The sequence below is a fragment of the Choloepus didactylus genome, chromosome 2 (assembly GCF_015220235.1).
Source record: "Choloepus didactylus isolate mChoDid1 chromosome 2, mChoDid1.pri, whole genome shotgun sequence".
NCBI lineage: Eukaryota > Metazoa > Chordata > Mammalia > Pilosa > Megalonychidae > Choloepus > Choloepus didactylus.
In genome coordinates, this window is record NC_051308.1 from 132,667,464 (window position 1) to 132,685,742 (window position 18,279).

The 18,279-nt window shown below is 42.2% G+C and overlaps 1 protein-coding gene across 2 annotated transcripts in view; it reads left to right on the top strand.

The window, feature by feature from the left end:
• Positions 1-1,418: 1,418 nt before the first annotated feature.
• The window catches only part of LOC119526937 (calcium-binding mitochondrial carrier protein SCaMC-1), a 44,984-nt gene continuing 28,123 nt past the window's right edge, over positions 1,419-18,279 (top strand). The window contains exon 1 of one of the 2 annotated variants that reach the window (XM_037826491.1): positions 1,419-1,880. In XM_037826491.1, the coding sequence (XP_037682419.1) occupies positions 1,698-1,880 (183 nt within the window). In that variant the 5' untranslated portion in view covers positions 1,419-1,697. Of the gene's footprint in view, positions 1,881-3,583; positions 3,729-18,279 lie in introns of those variants that run through there. The other variant, XM_037826492.1, reaches the window with a different exon arrangement.

Here is an 18,279-nt window from a genome sequence, read left to right on the forward strand (position 1 = left end):
AACTCAGTGTAAAGCAGCACATTGAGTTTTTGAGTCTATGTAGCAAAAAGGCATGAAAGAAAAGACAGCAGAAAGTTTTGCTATAAAATGTGTGGTAAATACTTTAAAATGAGAAAAGTGCATTTGAAATTTCTCTCTGCACGGGGTAACTTTAAAAAAATGAATACGAGAGAGAATTTTTAAATAGTTTCGTAGATTCTTAGTTTTGTTGTTATTTATTTGACTCAAATTTCTTCTAGCTGTCATACTTGGAGGCATGATTAAGTCCCAATAATAGTAGAAAATAGGTAGCATTAGCTTTGCAACTCCCACCCAGCATCCACCCCTAAAACAGAATCCCTAGAATGGAAGCCCTACATTCCCTGCCTCTTACTGGGTTAATCTTTCTCCATAGCACTACCACATCACATCTATGATCTATTTTACCATTTTGTTTATTTCTGTCTCCCCTAGTTTTGAGAATGGTATTTTGAAAGAAAGACCTGGGTAGTAGCCGTGCTCATTGCTACAAGCATGTCACCGCTTTTAGGTCCTCTCAGTGGACAGAGCTAGGAACACACACCCACACACCACACACACACCCCTTTATATTTCCTCTACATCTAAAAATATTGAAAACCATGAATTCACACCAAAACTGTTAATTCCAATTCAACATTGCAGGGTTCTTTGTAATTTTCGCCTCTTCACATTTTAACTCACTTCTCCAAACAAGAAGCCCACCTCTCATTATCTGCAATCTATTTACTTCTTTGCTCAATCCCCCTTGTATGTAACCAACCCCCCAAGCTCATTCAGGCTGCTTAGCCACCTTCCTTCCTTAAGTTTTGATCCCTGCTGGGCAGTTTTCCTCACTCAAACCAGCAAAATGGCTTTTAACTGATGATTCAGGAAAGAAGAGAGGAAAGGAGGAAGAAAGAAAGCAAAGAAGAAAGGGAAGGAGGGAGATGAGGGCTTTACATATAAAAATAAAGGTACAGAATATTGAGAGTTCACTGAGGCAAATGGTCCAGAGAAGTGCAGTGTCTCGTGGAGTCACACGAAGAAGTCAGGGACAAAGCCGAAGTGGCCCAGATTCGAAGCGGAGAGAGCCACCTCTGAGCCGGAAGGGGCGTCTTGTAAGGGCCCTCCAAAATGGGCGAAGAGCCTTTAAGTAACCTGCACATCCAATCCTCACCTCCCTTCTTGAAGCCAAAAATACACCAACGCAGAAACCCAAGATCTTCTGGGGCTTCCTCCTTGTACTCGCACCACTGACAGCCGCGGTCGGGACCCAGCAGAACTCACTGCTCAGGTCCCCTGAGCTCCTGCAGCTCTCCAGGGGGCGGAGAACCCGAGAGGCCACCCCGCAACCCGTTCACTTGCAGCCTGCGGAGGCGGGCGCCGGACGAGCTCCTTCGGCAGCACCAGAGGGCGCCCCCGGGGCTGGCCAGGCACCGGAGGAGCCACGCCCTGCGCGCCGAGCCGGTTTCGGGTGGGGTTCCCCGGTCCCGCGCCCTAAACGCCGCGCAGAAGCCTCGCCCCCGACAACGCCTCAAACGCTGCTTCGCGGCGGACTCCTCCCAGCCAGGACGGCTATCGTGGTGCAGTCCTCGTCGTGTCCGGCTCGGCTCTCGGCGCTTCACTACCAGGGCGGCGGCGCGCTGGGCCTCCGGTGACTTCGCTCTGTTGGGCCTCCCGGCGCCGCCTCCGGGACCATGCTGCGTTGGGTGCGGGGCTTCGTGCTGCCCGCGGCGGCCTGCCAGGACGCAGAGCCGCCGACGCGCTACGAGACCCTCTTCCAGAAGCTGGACCGCAACGGGGACGGGGTGGTGGACATCATCGAGCTGCAGCAGGGCCTCGAGAGCCTAGGCATCCCCCTGGGCCAGGACGCCGAGGAGGTGGGTCGCTGCTGGGGCGCGGGCCCGAGGGCAGGAAGGGGTGCGGGGATTCTGGGGATGCTGCCCGGACCGCCAGGAGGAAGGCGGAACCGTAGCTTCCCGCCCGCGGAGGGACAGCCCTGGTTCAGAAACTCGGGAATGGGGCGTGCAGCCAGTTACTCCTGTAACGCGGCGTGGGTCAGACTCTAGAAGGCAGCCAGTAGTTTTCCAAATATTAGTGTTGTGAAAACTGTTGCTCACGGGCACTGTTAAATTTTTAAACCCTGTACCACAAAGGCTTTTTGGTCTGAATCCATTCGGGTCCTTTTCTTTTTCCTGCTGTGTGTGTGTGTGTGTGTGTGTGTGTGTGTGTGTGTGTGTGTGTGTGTGTGTGTGTGCCTTTGCAAGCATTTAGTCGATAGTTTTTAGCTCTCAGTGGGCCCCAGTTTCTGCAAAAAGGGACACACTTTGTGTGTTCGAAGTCATTTTGTTGCAGGAGCTAGTTTTAGCTACTGTTTCACAGGTGAGTCTTTTGGAAAACCAGTATGTTTCCCCCAACTTCCTGTTGAGGAGGAGATGCAGCATTCCTTTGTTTTATGACATACTCAAGTTAACGTGCTAAGTACACAGATTGATCTGAAGGGTTGGTCTGTGGTGCTGAATTATTTGAACTTGTGCAGCCTCTGAGTCATTTTAATTGTGTTCCTGAAGTTTGGACCCCTAAGCAGGGTGGACATATTTGGAACCTTGCCAACTCTGCCGCCACATAAAAGGACACTGTGGCATTCCCTAGCTAAAGAGGGAAAGTGATTAGGTAACTGTGAGTGCCAGCAACTGTTTTTAAACTTCTCTTCCACTGTCTTTAATAGTTATAGCCCTATTAAGTTTACCATTTCGTCTTGAGTCAGATTTAGTAACTTATAAAAGTTCTGGCTGCATCTGTAGTTATGGTACCTTTTTATTCCTGACAATTATCTTTATTTTCCTTCTTTCAATCTTTTCAAAGATTTGTCTGCTTTATTTATAAATTGAGGAAGGAACTTTTGTTATTTTTGCTGATTGTTTCGTTTATTTCATTATTTTCTGTTTCTTTATTTCCTCCTAATTTCTTTAGGTTTACTCATTTGTTCTTTGTATAATTTTTTTAGTTGAATGCTTAGCTTATTAATTTTATATTATAACACCTTTAATCATCTATTTACCAGCATCTCACAAATTATTTTTTGCTATTACTTAGTTCCAACTATTTTCTAATTTCAGGTATGATTTCATCTGGCCCATGATTTATTTAAATATGTTTTTCTATCTGCTTTTTGAGACTATGAATAAAATAGACATATTGGTTAAGAAAAAGAACTCAGATAAAATCAAGAAGAAAGAAATGTCTTCAATTTTCTGAACTTTATAGAAACACAAATTATAAAATAATTTGTATAAAATCATGCATGTACATAAACACAGAACAGGGTGAGATTATTTTTTACATAGTTTTTGAAAAACTGAGGTGATGTTAACATAAAATCAACCATCTTAAAGTGTACAGTTTAATGGAATTTAGTACTTTCACTTCAGCCACCATATCTATCAAATTCTGAAACATTTGCATCATCCCCAAAGAAAACCTCATATCCATTAAGCAGGCATTTCCCATTCTCCCGTCTTCCTAGTCCCTGGCAACCACCAATCTGGTTTCTGTTTCTGTGGATTGAAAATGGATGCAGAGATAGCTCCAAGGGCCCATCTTGCCACAGAAACATGAAAAAAGTCAGCAAAATTCTCGGAATCAACTTAGAACGAACTCTGGAAAATAGTCACAGGTTTACAGCAACCAAGAGGATGCTGAATCAAGAAAGAAGGAACTTAAAAATGGTAGGAGAGCTTTGCTGTGTTTTTATTTTCCTTTGCCCCACTCTCCTCCCCAGCACATTGGTATCTAAAAGATGGCAGCCCACGTTCCCGGTGTAGGTCCCTGATTCCTGGTTCCCAAGGGAGCACAGCAACTCTGCTACCCACAGCAGAGTTTGTTTGTTTTTTTTCTAAATACATTTTTTTTATTGTGAAATTTAACATCTATACAGAACAGTGATAACTTTCCAAGTATGGTTTAACAGGTAGTTATATAGGTAATTTCAAAGAATATATGGGTTATAGTTCCACAGTTTCAGTTATTTCTATATTGTAAAATATAAGATATATACAGAAAGGTGATACCTTTCAAAGTACAATTTAACAAGTAGCTAAAGAGCAAATTTAAAAGAATGTTATGGGTTACAGTTTCACCATTTCTGTTATTTCCTTCTAGCTAGTCCAATACCCTAGCATCTAAATATATGTGTGTGTGTGTTTGTATATATATACATATATATACAGATTCAGTATTTGTAATCCTTTGTTAAATCCTGTCTTGTCGGTTGCTACACCTTCCTCTCGTTTAATCACTTTCTCCATCTTCAGGCAGTGACCACCCTAACTTGTTCATATAACAAAGGGGTGTTAACGTTATGGGGAAGAGGGCTGCATCAGGTGGATGTTCTTAAGAAGGCTGTTGCCCTCTGGGTTTTAGGATTTGTCTGGCATAGGAACACTCTGGTGGATTTAAGCTTCTGAAAAATAAACTTAGTGAGTAAAACTTTTATAGAGTCTCAAACAGGGACCTAGATATTATGGGACTACTTTTGGTTAGAGTTGGCATACTGTGGCTATTTGGGATATCTACCTGGAGCTTGCATAAGAGTAACCTCCAGGATAGCTTCTTGACACTATTTGAAATCTCTCAGCTACTGTAGTCTTATTTTTTACCTTTCTTTTCCCCCTTTTGGTCAAGAAGGCATTTTTAGTCCCTCAATGCCAGGGCTAGGCTCATTCCTGGGAATTGTGTCCCACATCGCCAGGGAGATTCACTCCCTGGGAGTCATGGCCCTCATATGGGGTAGGTTAATGAATTTATTTGCTGAGTTGGGCTTAGAGAGAGAAAGGCCACATCTGAGCAATGAAAGAGGTTCTCTGGAGGTGCCTCTTAGGCATAATTATAGGAAGGCTTAGCTTCCCTTTTACAGCCATAAGTTTCACAAGAGCAAGCCTCAAGACTGAGGGCTTGACTTATTAAGTAGGGGGTTCCTCATTTCACACAGCATATGTTTTATCCAATGTAAACAATCAGTATCTCACATTATCTTCACTTAGTTGTACAGTCATCATCAGTTGCAATTTTAAACAATTATCATAATACAAACCATCCCAAAGCTCTTATCAGCCCCTAATTATTCATCTCAAGTATTAGTGTAGTACTGGTAAGTATTCCTATTACACATAGTCTATAATATGTAATGGGTAGTTTTCCATATACCACTCTGTTGTCAACTCTTCGTACCAGTGTTATACCTTAGAAGTATATCATGCAAACACTTACTTGTAGTGCTAGTTTGTGGGATACATGCCTTTCAACAACCACTTTTGATCATGTTTGCCTTCAGTGTGGCACTGATACTTATAATCCCATTAACGAGTAATCATCACCCCTGTCCATTCCCATACCTTTAAGTTTGCCCTCATTATCATGTCTGTACATACTAAGTTATCATTCCCCTTTCACTAGATTCTATCTCTAGGTCCCCTGTATTCTACATTATAAGACACTTATTTTACATTGTTCAGGGAGTTCACATTAGTGGTAATGCACAATATCTCTCCTTTTGTGTCTGACTTATTTCACTCAGCATTATGTCTTCAAGGTTCATCCAGGTTGTCACATGCTTCAGGACCCCATTCCTTCTTACTGCTGCATAGTATTCCATCATATGTATATACCACACTTTGTTTATCTGCTCGTCTGTTGAAGGACACTTGGATTGTTTCCATCTCTTAGCAATTGTGAACAATGCTACTGTGAACATTGGAGTACAAATGTTGATTTGTGTCACTGCTTTAAGATCTTCTGGGTATATACCAAGAAGTGAAATTGCCGGATCGTAGGGTAACTCGATATCTAGTTTTCTGAGGAAACGCTAAACTGTCTTCCAGAGTGGCTGTACCATTATACAGTCCCACCAGCAATGTAAGAGTTCTAATTTCTCCACATCCTCTCCAGCATTTGTACTTTCCAGCTTTGCTGGATAAAGAATTCTTGGCTAATTGCTTCTTGGCCTTTTGGCTAAGATCAAGTGAAGAATTCTTGGCTGGCAATTTTTCTCTTTCAGTTTCTTAAAATATGTTATACCACTGCCTTTTCACCTCCATGGTGCCCATTGAGTAGTCAGTACTTAGTCTTATGTGGTTTTCCTTGTATGTTGTAAATCATTCCTCTCTTGCTGCTTTCAGGACTTTCTCCTTTAACATTTGTCAATCTGATTAGTATGTGTCTTGGAGTGGGTGTATATGGGTTTATTCTATTTGGAGTTTGTTGGGCTTCTTTGATTTGCATATTATGTCTTTTATAAGGGTTGGGAAGTTTTCCCCTTTACTCTTCTCCTTCTGGGACACCAGTGATCCTTATATTTATGTGCTTCATGTTGTCCATCATTTCTCTGAGGTCATTTCAAATTTTTCAGTTTTGTTCACTATTTGTTCTTTTGTGCATTTGCATTAAACTGTCTTTGTACTCTAGCTCACTTATTCTTTCTTCTGCCTCTTCAAATCTGCTGTTCTGTGTCTCTAGTATATTCTTAATTTGATATACAGTATCTTTTATTTCCATAAGATCTACTATTTTTCTATTTACTCTTTCAAATTCTTCCTTATGCTCTTCTAGAGTCTTCTCTATGTACTTTATGTCTTTAGCCAACTCATTGAAGTTGTTTTGGAGATTTGTGTGTACCTGTATGATTAATTGCTCCAAGTTCTATGATTCCTCCAGCTTTTTAAGTTGCTTGTTTGGCTTGTCCATATCTTCTAGTTTCTTCATGTTGTTTATGATTTTCTGTTATTGGCCTCAGGGCATTTGCTTGTTTTAATAAGTTTATTTTGGGATATGTAGCATTATTTGAACATTTACCTATAATTTGGCAGAGCTACAGCTTGGTGGAGTACACTTTCCCTGGCCTACCAGCAGATGGTGCTCTTGAGCCACCTCTTACTCTCAAGCTACCTCCCCCCAAACTTTGTGCACTAGCCGGTGTCCAAACCAGGTGGAAATCCAATCAGTTCACAAGTTCTCTGTATACATAGGGTACTGCCAGCTCTGTGGGTGGAGGGTGGGCCCCGCACAGTTTGGCAGGGAGTCCACCCCAGGACACGGTGGGTCTGGCAGTTCCCAGGGCTGTAAGTGGACCACTCTGGGGCTGTGTGGCTGCACTTCTCACCCTTCAGCTCAAATGCACTGCAGTCCCTGTCTACGTTGTGCCCACAAGCCTCTGGGATTTGGGAGGGGCTCCTGGTGCTTCAGTGTGGCACCCTTGCCTCTCAATTGTGCATACCACGGGCCTCCTTGGAGAAAGAGCGAGTGCAGTCACCACAAGACTGCCAAATCCTGAGTTCCCTCACAGGATGTCTTGACTATGGTTTATTTTCTGTGAAAGGTTATCTTCCTAGCCAACTGCTGAAATGGGTGCAAGGGGCATGAAAAGCTGCTCCCTCCCGAGCTCAGCGGCTCACCCTGCCAGTCCCTGGGGGTGGTCCCAGCCAAACAAACTCACTCCGTCCTTTTAAGCGCAGTCTCTTTGCCTCTCCATCTAAGTCACCACTGTGTGGTGTAGAGGTCCCTGTTTGGCCGGTGGCACCCTAGAACTGCTCTTCTGGAGCAGTTTCTGCCCTTTATCTAGTCTTTTATGGAGGAGAAGTTTGCTCTCCTCTCCTAATCTGCCATCTTTCCAGAAGTCTCTGATGGTTTTAAAATAAGCAACCCAAGTAATTCTTAAAATGTACACTGCAGTTTGAGAATTACCACTCTGGAGAATTTGTCAAGAATCATGTAATGGCTCTTCATGGCTGACCCATGGATCAGGGCTGTGAAACTTTTTCATTTAGTCTCTCAGCAAATATTGTGTTGACCTTCCTCTCTGTCACAGAATAAGACAGACATGGCTTCTGCCCTCAAAGGGCTTTCATTAGGGATATGATCCCAGAGCAGCAGCATAATTTCTCTGCTCTTCCATATGTATAAACTGGGATAGTAACAGCAACCGTCTCCAGGATTAAGAGACAACATTAATTCTCCCCAGCAGGTTTTCTTGAAGGGCAGTCTGTGCTGCACAACTTCCTGGTCACCACAAGACCACTCATTGCACCACACAGATCCTCTTCATGTAGGTTTGGGGAACAGCTCCTTCATGGTTCTTGTAAGCCTCTTTTCCTGAGGGGAGACTTAGAAGAGGGAGGTCAGTGGTATGAACAATTGTCTCTGTTGCTTTAGTTGGTCACAACTGTTATTCATCATTTCCTTTCTCTGGTGTCTATTCTATTCACTCACGCTCAGCCTCTAGCTTTGTATGTCTTTGTAGCTTATCTGATGGTGTGACTTAAACCTTCATTCTGAGGGGACTGAGCTTCTCAGGTTGGTGTTGTGACATGTACTCATTCACAGTGATAATTGGGCAAGGCAGTGTCAGGAGGTAGCCCTGTGGAAACGCAGGGTTCCGTTCATATTCCTTCCTGTCCCTGTTGTGTAAAAGTAGCTCTACTTCTTGCTGTTCAGGGTCAATTCTCCCTGCCAAGATGCTGACTCCTCTTCTTGCTTCTTGGTCCCTGGACATAGGAATTCAAAACCCTTACTGTATCCCCTGGCAAGAGTACATCTCTTTGAGGACCAGGACCTCTAACCCTGAAGTCCTGATTGTGGGGGTGGGAAGTGAAAAGTCCCCCAATGGGTCATTGGAAATGATATAAGTGTGTCTGCTTTTGCTTCCACTTCTTGGTTCTCCCCATGTATTCTTCCCATTGGAGGCACAGAGCTGTATAGAGGTTTAATTTAGTGCATGTACTGGATCCTAAAGGAGGGTTACTGATCTTTGCCCACTACTGTCTCCTACCTAGGTGGTGCTTTGTGCTTTCAGTAGGTGTTCGTTCCAGCATTGTGTGAAGCCACCTGCTTCTGGATGATGTGGCATGTGATATGGCCAGTGGGTCCCTTGTCATGGACCCACTACCACACTTCTTTTACTGTGAAATGGGTTCCCTGGTTGGATGCTAGGTCATGTAGGATTCCATGCTTGTGGATCAGGCATTCCATAAGTCCTCAGACAGTGTTGCTGGCTGGTTCTTTAGACAGGAAGGCAAATCCACACCTGAAAGAGATATCTGTTTCTGTGAGTAGGAGCCATTGGCCTCTCCAGGACATAGGAGCCCAATATTATTGACTTGCCACCAGGTGACTGGTTGTTCTCTTTGAGGAATAGTGCCATATCAGGGTCTCAAATTTGGTCTCTTTAGCTGGCAGGTTGGGCATTCAGAGGTGACAGAACCTGATTGTCCTTGATAATTGAGACCATGCTGTTGGGTCTGTAGCGGCCTCTTTGTAGTTCATGTTGGCTTGTGATGCATGCCAGCCAATGTCAGAAGACTGAATCATTTTATCTGCTTGGCTATTCAGTGCCTCTTCTGTGGTGGTAGATGTTAATGTGTGATACAAAAGCCTTCACTCTTTGTATCCACTCCCATATATCTATTCATATGCCTCGATGCTGGACCTCCTTCCTTGTCTGTGATCTTCCATCCTTTTCATCTACACCCCTGACCAACTGGCCAGGCTATTTCCCACTGTTTGGTAAGCCGTATACGTTCTCACCTTGGGCTATTTCTCCTTCGTGCAAAGTGGCTGACTCTGACCCCTGGGAAGATTTTCCTTCTCCACTATCTTTCAGAGCCACTCCTAGATGTTGTAATACAGCCAATTTCTATTTTTGGATTGCAGCCACATACTGAGCCAACCCATCAGTAAACCAGGTTCCAACTTTTTCCTCCTCATTCATTCCAAAGGAGGGAAGGAAGGTTTGTATAGAAGAGTCTCAAACCACAGTGCAGTTCTCCAAAAGTTTAGGAGAGACTGATGGCCTGGATTGTTAACCATTAGAGTTGTCCTGTAATTGGGTAGAAATGACCCAGCTCTAGTTCCCCATCATGACCAGTCATTTGCTGGAAGCAGCCACTGGAAGCTTGGCCTTGGTGTTCACCGTGGTGTATCTGAAGGTGCCCTGGCTAGAAGGTGTCAGCCTACTGTGCCTTCCACAGCAGGATCTCTTGAAGATCTGAGTGGTACAACTCCATGTTCCCCACAATAAACAGTAGCTTTTTGGGGACAATAATTTTTAAGAGTGTAAAGGAATCCTGAGACCAAAAAGTTTGAGAACGATTGCTTTACATCAATTTTTAATTGATGCATGATATTCCATTGTATGTTTGTTTCACAGTTTACTTCATAAATTCTTTATCGGTCAGCATTTAGGTTATTGATAGTTTAAAATTTATTTTAAATGGCATTGCAGTGGAAGTCCTTTTTATTCACTTTTTTTCCCATTTTGGTCCCATTATCTTCATAGGATAAATTCTGAGAAGTGTAAAGTTTGAGAATACACATATTTTAAATTAAAGCCTTGCACTTATTTGACTGATAGTTGACTGACAGTGTCTGATTCTCCACATCCTTATCCATACTGGATATCATCAGTCTCTATAAACTTTTCCATTTTGAAAGTGAAATATGATTTTGTACTGTTGTTTAATTTGCATTTTTATAGTTATAGTTAGGTTAAGTATCATAAACTTTTTTTCTGGCTTATACATTTTTTCTTTTTTGTTGTTAATTGCCTATTTATGTCTTTTACTTATTTTTAAATCTGGAGTCTTTAAAACTTTTGCTTTGTAGGAGTTTTTCTTTTTTCTTTCTTTTTCTTTTTAATATTAAGGATATTTACTCTTTTCAGATGTGTTGTAAATATTTCCCAGTTTGATTTTCATTATAATTTATGGTGGTTTTTGTCACTCAAAAGTAATATTGCAATTTTTATGTATTTATTTTTTATCTGGTTTTGGCCCTTCCTTATTTTATAGTTTTGGCCCTTATTTTAATGCTTATGAAAGGCCCTCTCTCCCCCCAGGATTATGAAGCAATTTATTTACACTTTCTTATAGTACATTTATGGGGAGAAGGCAGTATTTAAGATAAGTCTTGAAGGCTCTAGAAGGGGAAGTGCCTTCCAAGCAGTGGAATCAGCCTTGCATGCTTTTAGTAGGGTTTGATATGAGAGGGGAAAATTGGCTGGAGGTAAACTTGGAAAGGCAGGTAAGGGCTGGATCCTGAAAGGCGTTAGGACCTGCTGTTGGTTTGGATTTTTATTATGTGCGTGATGGAAGCCCTTGAAGGATTTTAATCAAGAGAACACAGGCAGCCTTATGATGTAGGAAGAATTCTCTGATGGCTCTGTGGAAATAGATTGGATGAAGAGAGAGTGCCTGGGAAACAGTAGCCAATCAAACACTTGAAATTAGGATTACATGGCCATTCTTCATGGGGGAAAATTTCAGAGGCATAGGATAAGGGTTTGTGTCATGTCAAGGATTAGGAAGATTGTCTAAAGTATCTAGAAATGTGAACTATTGGGTGAATCTTCAAGGGAAGGTTTCAAGATAGTAGTTTTACATCTAATAGAAATACTTAACTTGAACTGAAATTTCTGTGTCTGTGTGATTTGATCTCCTTTCCATGCTTCCAAACTTTTGTAGTTAACTCAGCATTTAGAAGACAGCAAATTCTGTTTAAGTTCTTTTAGACCTTAGACCCATATCGTGTGTTGGCTTAAACAACTGGCTTGCAGTTTTGAGGCTAGGAGAAGTCCAAAATCAAGATATCGGCTTTCTTTCCAACGATGGTGGCATTCTGGAGCTGGCTGTTAGTGGCCCTTGGTTCTTGGCTTCTCTGTCACAGGGCAATGCACATGGTGGCCTCTCTCTGGATTCTCTCTCCATCTGACTTTCACTCTGCCTATAAAGGACTTCAGTTATCTGGATTAAAGCCAAGGGTGCTACAGCTTAACTGAAGTAAATCTTGAAGAGATCTTATTTACAGTGGGTCCACACCCAACAGAATACAGACCAAGAACATAACCTAACTGGGGTATTCAATTCGATCCACAAGTAGAAGGTAGAAAATAGGCCTAAGGAATCCAACAGCTAACCATTGCTAAATGGTCCAGAATTAGAGAAGGGGAAAGACTTGAAGGCAAGTCCTGAGTTAAAATTAAGAACCAGCTCTAAGTGAAACTGTTACAAAGTTTCATTTGATATAACCTGTCTTTTCCATGTATTTCTAAATCTTTCTATGATAATAGTGTTTCAGAAGAGAAAAAATTCAGATTAAGTTCTCCTAGGACCTAGAGAATGTAAGAAAAGGGAATGAGAGTAGAATGTAGTAGGAGGTACAAGGAGATACAGTAGTTAGTCATAACTAATTTTCCCACACTATCTAGTAATCCAGTAGAGTATTCTGTTTTTCTCTTTCTTATTCTCCTTCTTTTTGTTTGTTTTTCATCAAAGCCCATATTAGAACATTTTAAAGACAGCCCCAATGTTTGGGTGTCATTTGAATACTCTGATGAAAAAAGTAATCATATTTCAGGACATTAAAGAGTGGAAGAAATAATTTTAATTTCCTAAAATGGAAATCATGAGAAAAATAGAATGATAGTAAAAAGTAAGTAGTTTTAGCTGGTAGTATGTTTATTTTGTCTCTATTAAGGCTTGGAATGCTTTGGAGCACCTATATAGGCAAAAAAAGCCCCATCTGTTTGGGTTTAGATAAGGCAATAAAATGATTGGAATTAAGGCAATAGGTTTTTACAGATATTTTCTCTTGCTTCTTTAGTCTTGGTCTCATTATATTGGCAACTCTTATTAATGTGTGGAGGGGTAAAGGGCTTGGTTTTGTAGAGTATGAAGGTACTCCTGTACAGAAGTTCAGTGCTAGCTGATTTAATAAATGTGTTCGGTTAGCCTGGGAAATTACAATTTCTAAAACTAAGTTGTTTGCCATATTTTCATAGGAACACATTCTTACTGTAACTTTCTTAGGAGAGACTTGGAAGGGATATAGGACCCTTGAAGCTAAAAGGATTACCTACAGCAAGAAGGGAGGCAGCAGGCTCGAAGGATTCTGTATTTGGTGTTAAGTGACCATGTACCCTCCATTAAGTCATTTCACCCCTTGAACTTGAGATTTCCTATTCCAAAAATGCAAGTATTTTCCCTGCCACCCTGGACAGAGCTCTTAATAAGATCAAATATGACTGGGTATGAAAGTTTATGTAAAAAACTTTAAAACCTGATATCACATGTACTAGATGGTGAACTCCTTGAGGACCCTGTGTCCCTGTGGGTATCAGGTGTATGTTGAATGATCAGGCTGCCACAAGGAACTAGTTAGACTGGGTAACCTGATTTAAAGGCTCCTTTCTTAATGCTCTGTCTTTAAATTTTACATTTACAACTTAGAGGGAAGAGAGTCTGTGGTAGGTTGAATTTTGTACCACAACAAGCATATGTTCTTATTCTCAGTCCACCATGGTGTGAACCCATTGTAAATAGGACCTTTTGAAGATGTTATTTTTAGTCAAGGTATGGTGAGCTGAACCAGGGTGGGCCTTAATCTGGATTCCTGGAGGCCTTATAAAGAGAATCTGGAGGCCTTATAAAGAGAATCTGACTCTTGGATATGAATTTTGAAGCCAGAAGGAGAAGAGTATCACCATGGGATAGGAGGCAGAAATACAAACCAAAGAATCCTGAGGAATGCCAGCAGCCAGCACTAGGATGCTACCAACCCTGGAGAGAAAATATGGTCTTCCCGATGCCTTGATTTGAACTTCTGGCCTCTGAAACTGTGAGCCAATACACGCTCACTGTTTAAGCCAAACCAGTTTGTGGTAATTGTGATAGCAGCTCTGGCAAACTAAGACAGAACCCCAGAAGTTTAGCAAATATGCATTGCTTTGAATGGAATTTCTTTTCAGGGTTTTACTCCATATGATAATTCCTCTGTTAACAAGAAGGATTCATTCCATTAACATTCAGTTGTTAGAAAGTTTGTCATCAGAAGAAACAGGATATAGTGTCATGGAGATGCATTTTTAGGACATTACAGCAGGGAGAATGTGGTACAAGGTAAACAATGGAATTCTAACTACATTCACGTGAAATGTTCTAAAATATGTAAAATCTGTATCCTTTCTGTATTCCCCTGACTTCTATTCTAAAATCTGATATTATCCCTTCTTTGAAAAAAATGGCAGAATTTCTTAGTAAGAGCATAAAATTCCCTTTCCATTTTGGTAGCATTCTACCTTTTCAGTCAACTTCACCCCAGACCCCCAACATTCTGTATTCCCTGACTGGGCTGTAACCATGTATATTTATCCCTTTATTTTCTTCTCTCTGCCTGGAATTTCTCTTTCTCCCTTTTCTGCCCGGCAAATTATTACCCACTGTTTAAGGCTTCAGCTCACATTTGTAATTTTACCATAGCCCAGTCAGAATTATTTCCTTTATCCAATAAATGCATTTAGAAATAAATAAATTTCCATTGAGATAACATTACGTAGGGGTGCTGCTTAACTCCTCTTGACCACTCTCAGTTCAAAACTTGTATCCAAGAGTCAGATAGATCGACTGAAATACTTGTATTGGACAGGATTTATGAAAACAACAAAAGGGTTTGTTGACAGAGTTTGAAGCCTCACTCAGAAATGTGAATCATCTACACATCACTACACATAATCTGGTGTAGTGTGTGTAGCAGTTATTATTAAGGGCTGTGGAACCAGTTAGATCAGGGTTCAGATGTTGTTTTTACTACTCACTTGTGACCTTGGGCAAACTTCAAATGTGAACTAGGAGTAGTAAGAACTACCCAATAGCTTAGCATGTTTACCAACATAAATAATAAATTCATTCACTACTGTTCAGTGTACTGGGGATTTGGTGGTGAACAAGACAGACAGAGTCCCTCAATGGTGTTCTCAAAGCTGACCCTATAGTAAGGTCTGTGTTTGTAGGATGGGTGTATAGGGGATAATATATAATAAGCAAATAATGAAGAATAATTTCCAAAATTGGGAAGAGCTATTCATAAAATCATTGCCTTTCAGCAGACAAGACTACCAACTTCATGGCCTGTCCTCCCACTAGTCTGTAAAATGCTGTCATCAGTTTTCCTTCTTTCCCTAGCCATTATTTATCTTTTCTGCTTGATCCTATAAACTCTTTCTAATCTGAGGCATGTGCTGTCCCTGGATATCTATCTCTAGTTCTTTGTCACTATTTGCCTCCTCCTCAGTACACAGGGAAGGACTCTTCCTTTTATGGAAAAATTTATTCTTGATTGGGCCGTAGCACAACTTGTGAAATAGCTTTAGGCTTTGCCACTGCTCAACAGCTCTGGGGTGGGGGGTGAGGGTGGGGGTGGAGTTTTTATTGAGTAGCCTGCGGTAGTACTCACGGCTAACCATGATGCAATCTCCTGCTAAAGAGAAATGCCATGTGTATTTCAAGGACATGTGATAGTCCTCTTTATTCTCTTAGGACTTGAGATGATGCCTGATGTTCTGGTTTGCTAATGCTGCCATTATGCAAAATACCAGAAATGGATTGGCTTTTATAAAGGGGGTTTATTTGGTTACAAATTTACAGTTCTAAGGCCATAAAAGTATCCAAACTAAGGCATTAACAAGGGAATACCTTCACTGAAGAAAGGCCAATGGTCAGAACAACTCTTTTAGCAGGGAAGTCATGTGGCTGACGTCTACTGTTCCTTTGTTCCTGGGTTGCATTTCAAAATGGCTTTCTCCAGAATGTCTCTGGGTCTCTCTTAGCTCCTGTCAGCTCCTGTGTGTCCTTGCTTCTTTCTCCCAGGACGTTTCTCTCTAAGTGTCTGGGGGTGGGTTGGGGTGGGGTGGTGGTCCTCTCTTAGCTTCTCTGGGGCATACTCTGGGCTAGCATCTCCAGATGTCCTTCTGTCTACATCTCCAAGCATCAGCTTTCAATGGCCATCTCCAGAATGTCTCTCTCAGCTTCTTTTGGGGTGTTTTGTCTCCTCTGCTCTCTGTGTGAGCTCTCTTTACAAGATTCCAGTGATCTAATTAAGACTCACCCTGAATGGGTGGAGTCCACACCTCCATGGAAATAATTCAGTCAGAGGCTCCATCATAATCAACCAACTAATCATTTTGCCCTCCATAAGATTGCATTAAAAAATACGGCTTTTTTGGGGGACATAATATATCCAAATCAGCACACCTGGTATTACAGCAAGAGCTAACTAGATAAAGGTTGAATTACATTTTCTTTATGAATTTTAATAGTCAACTTTCTAAAAAGTACTCCGTAATAATAATAAATAATAAATTACATACAGAGTGTTGTTTTCACTGTGAAACTTGCACCTCCACATTTCCAGTGGCGGAGGATGAGAGACCATGGGTGTATGTATAGGGAAACCAAGGACCTTTGTGATTCTGGAGGGTGGGGACTAGAGGAAGCCAAAAAGACTATTTATGAGTATCTCCTGACTTTTTTCTGGGACCCTGGCTGACTTAAGCCCATTCTGAGATTTTCCTTATCCCCAAGTATGCTGCTGACAGCTGTAAGGATGGAGCTGGGACCCAGGGGCTTTGCCCCTGAACCACTGCAGGTATTACGTGAAGATAAGGAACTTGAAGGGGAGGGGGAGGTTCGGGATGGGTAATAACAGAACGAAAGGTCCACATGGGCAGATTTTCTTTGGGTCCTGACAGCAGTTCTCCAGTGCCTCAACCTTAGATGAAGTATTTTTACGTTTGACTAGACAACTTCAAAAAAATGTTAGGGAACTTCCATGACCAGTCGTTTACCACCCCAAGGCCACAGCCCAACACTCTTCTACCCACTTTTCTTGAAAAAGAAGCCCTACTTTTAGAAACCGTCCTGTGCTGTGCCCTTTTGGAAAGTCTCTGAGGAAGGGCGCGACTATCCCCCTCTTGCCTCCTTCCTGGAGTCGGGGTGGAGCCTGGGCTTCTGATCCGCTGACCTGGGAGTGCGTCTACACTGCGTCTGAAACCTGCGCCCGGGCTTCCTCGGCCTCTCGCTTCGCTACGCGCGCTCTGTTGTGAAGCCGTTGCCAAGACAGCAATGTGCCCTTTTCTTCCTGCGCCGTAAGTTCTGGAGGTGCAGTGTCTTTGGTGCCTCCGAGGAGGCCGCCTGCTTAGGATCTCTTCCATCTGGAGGCGCAGTTGGAAGAACTCCCCTTCGTTCTTCTCACTTTCACCCCAGGGGGATTTACGGGGGTGACAGCGCGGGCCGCGTGACATCCCTAATGGACGCCCTGTATCAAGACCTCTTTTGGTTCCTGGACTAGAATGAAAGTGGGACTCTGGACATCCCTGAGCTTCAGAAAGGCCTGCAACATCTAAGGGTCCCTCAGGCCCAGGACAAAGGGAAGGTGGGTGGGCCTGGGTAGGGCTGTGATTGGGTGCCCTGGAGAAGCCTTGGGCAGAGTTGGGGCAAAGCCAAATTTACACCTTCCCAAGTTTAGCCCACACCCCTTTTCATATGCTTTACCATCTGTACTGTTTACTGGGAATAACCCAAGACAGCTAATACTTTCCTCAAGCATTTTTCTGAGTTTTTTCCCTGGTTATAATAAAACTTCTTATTTCTGATTGCTCTCAAGTTGTTGGCTGCTGCCTTGTTCTTTCAGGTCGCAGTGGCCTAGATGGGCATCTAGGCCAAAGATGCTCCCTCCCCAGATTGGGGAACTGGCATAATCACTCTATGTGTGTTTGGGTGTCAGGTGGTAGGGGAAATTCTTTACTACTACTATGGTTTGGTTTCTGTACCAGGAAGTGGGGGCAATCTGAGTGGCTTGTACTGTTGGGATTTCACCGGTGCTGAGGTGTCCTCATAGTATTCCTTAATTGCAGACTTTTAAAGACTATTGCTTGGCATTTCCTTTGCAAACCCTTCTCTTCCCCAGCAGGCTCTAAATTATAGGCTCCTTGTCAGTATGAAATGCCCCAGGTATATTCCTATTACAGTATTTCCAGTTATTTTCCATTTGGAAATTATTATTATATTTAATTATTATCGCCTAATTATAGTTTCTGTTTGGGTGTTTGACCCTTTAAACTGGGAGAGTCATGAGAGTAAGAACTGTTGAATTCAGTTAGCTTAATTGGTACATAGTCTGTGCTCATGAACTGTTGGTTAAGATTTAAGAACATCAGGTAGTACTATACTATTAACAAGCTGTGTGAATTTTGGGAGTCTTTTTTTAAAAGCATCACTCAATCAATTGTATTTGGAGCACATTCCATATGCCAAGCACTGAGCCGTGGTTTCCTCATCTGTAATATCAGAGGGCTAGACTAGATGTTGTCTATGTGCTAGTCTAGTTTCAAAATGTTAATCACTATAAAGTTCACGTGGGTTGTTTAATTCTTCAGAAAAGCTGAAGTGTTTTTCCTTT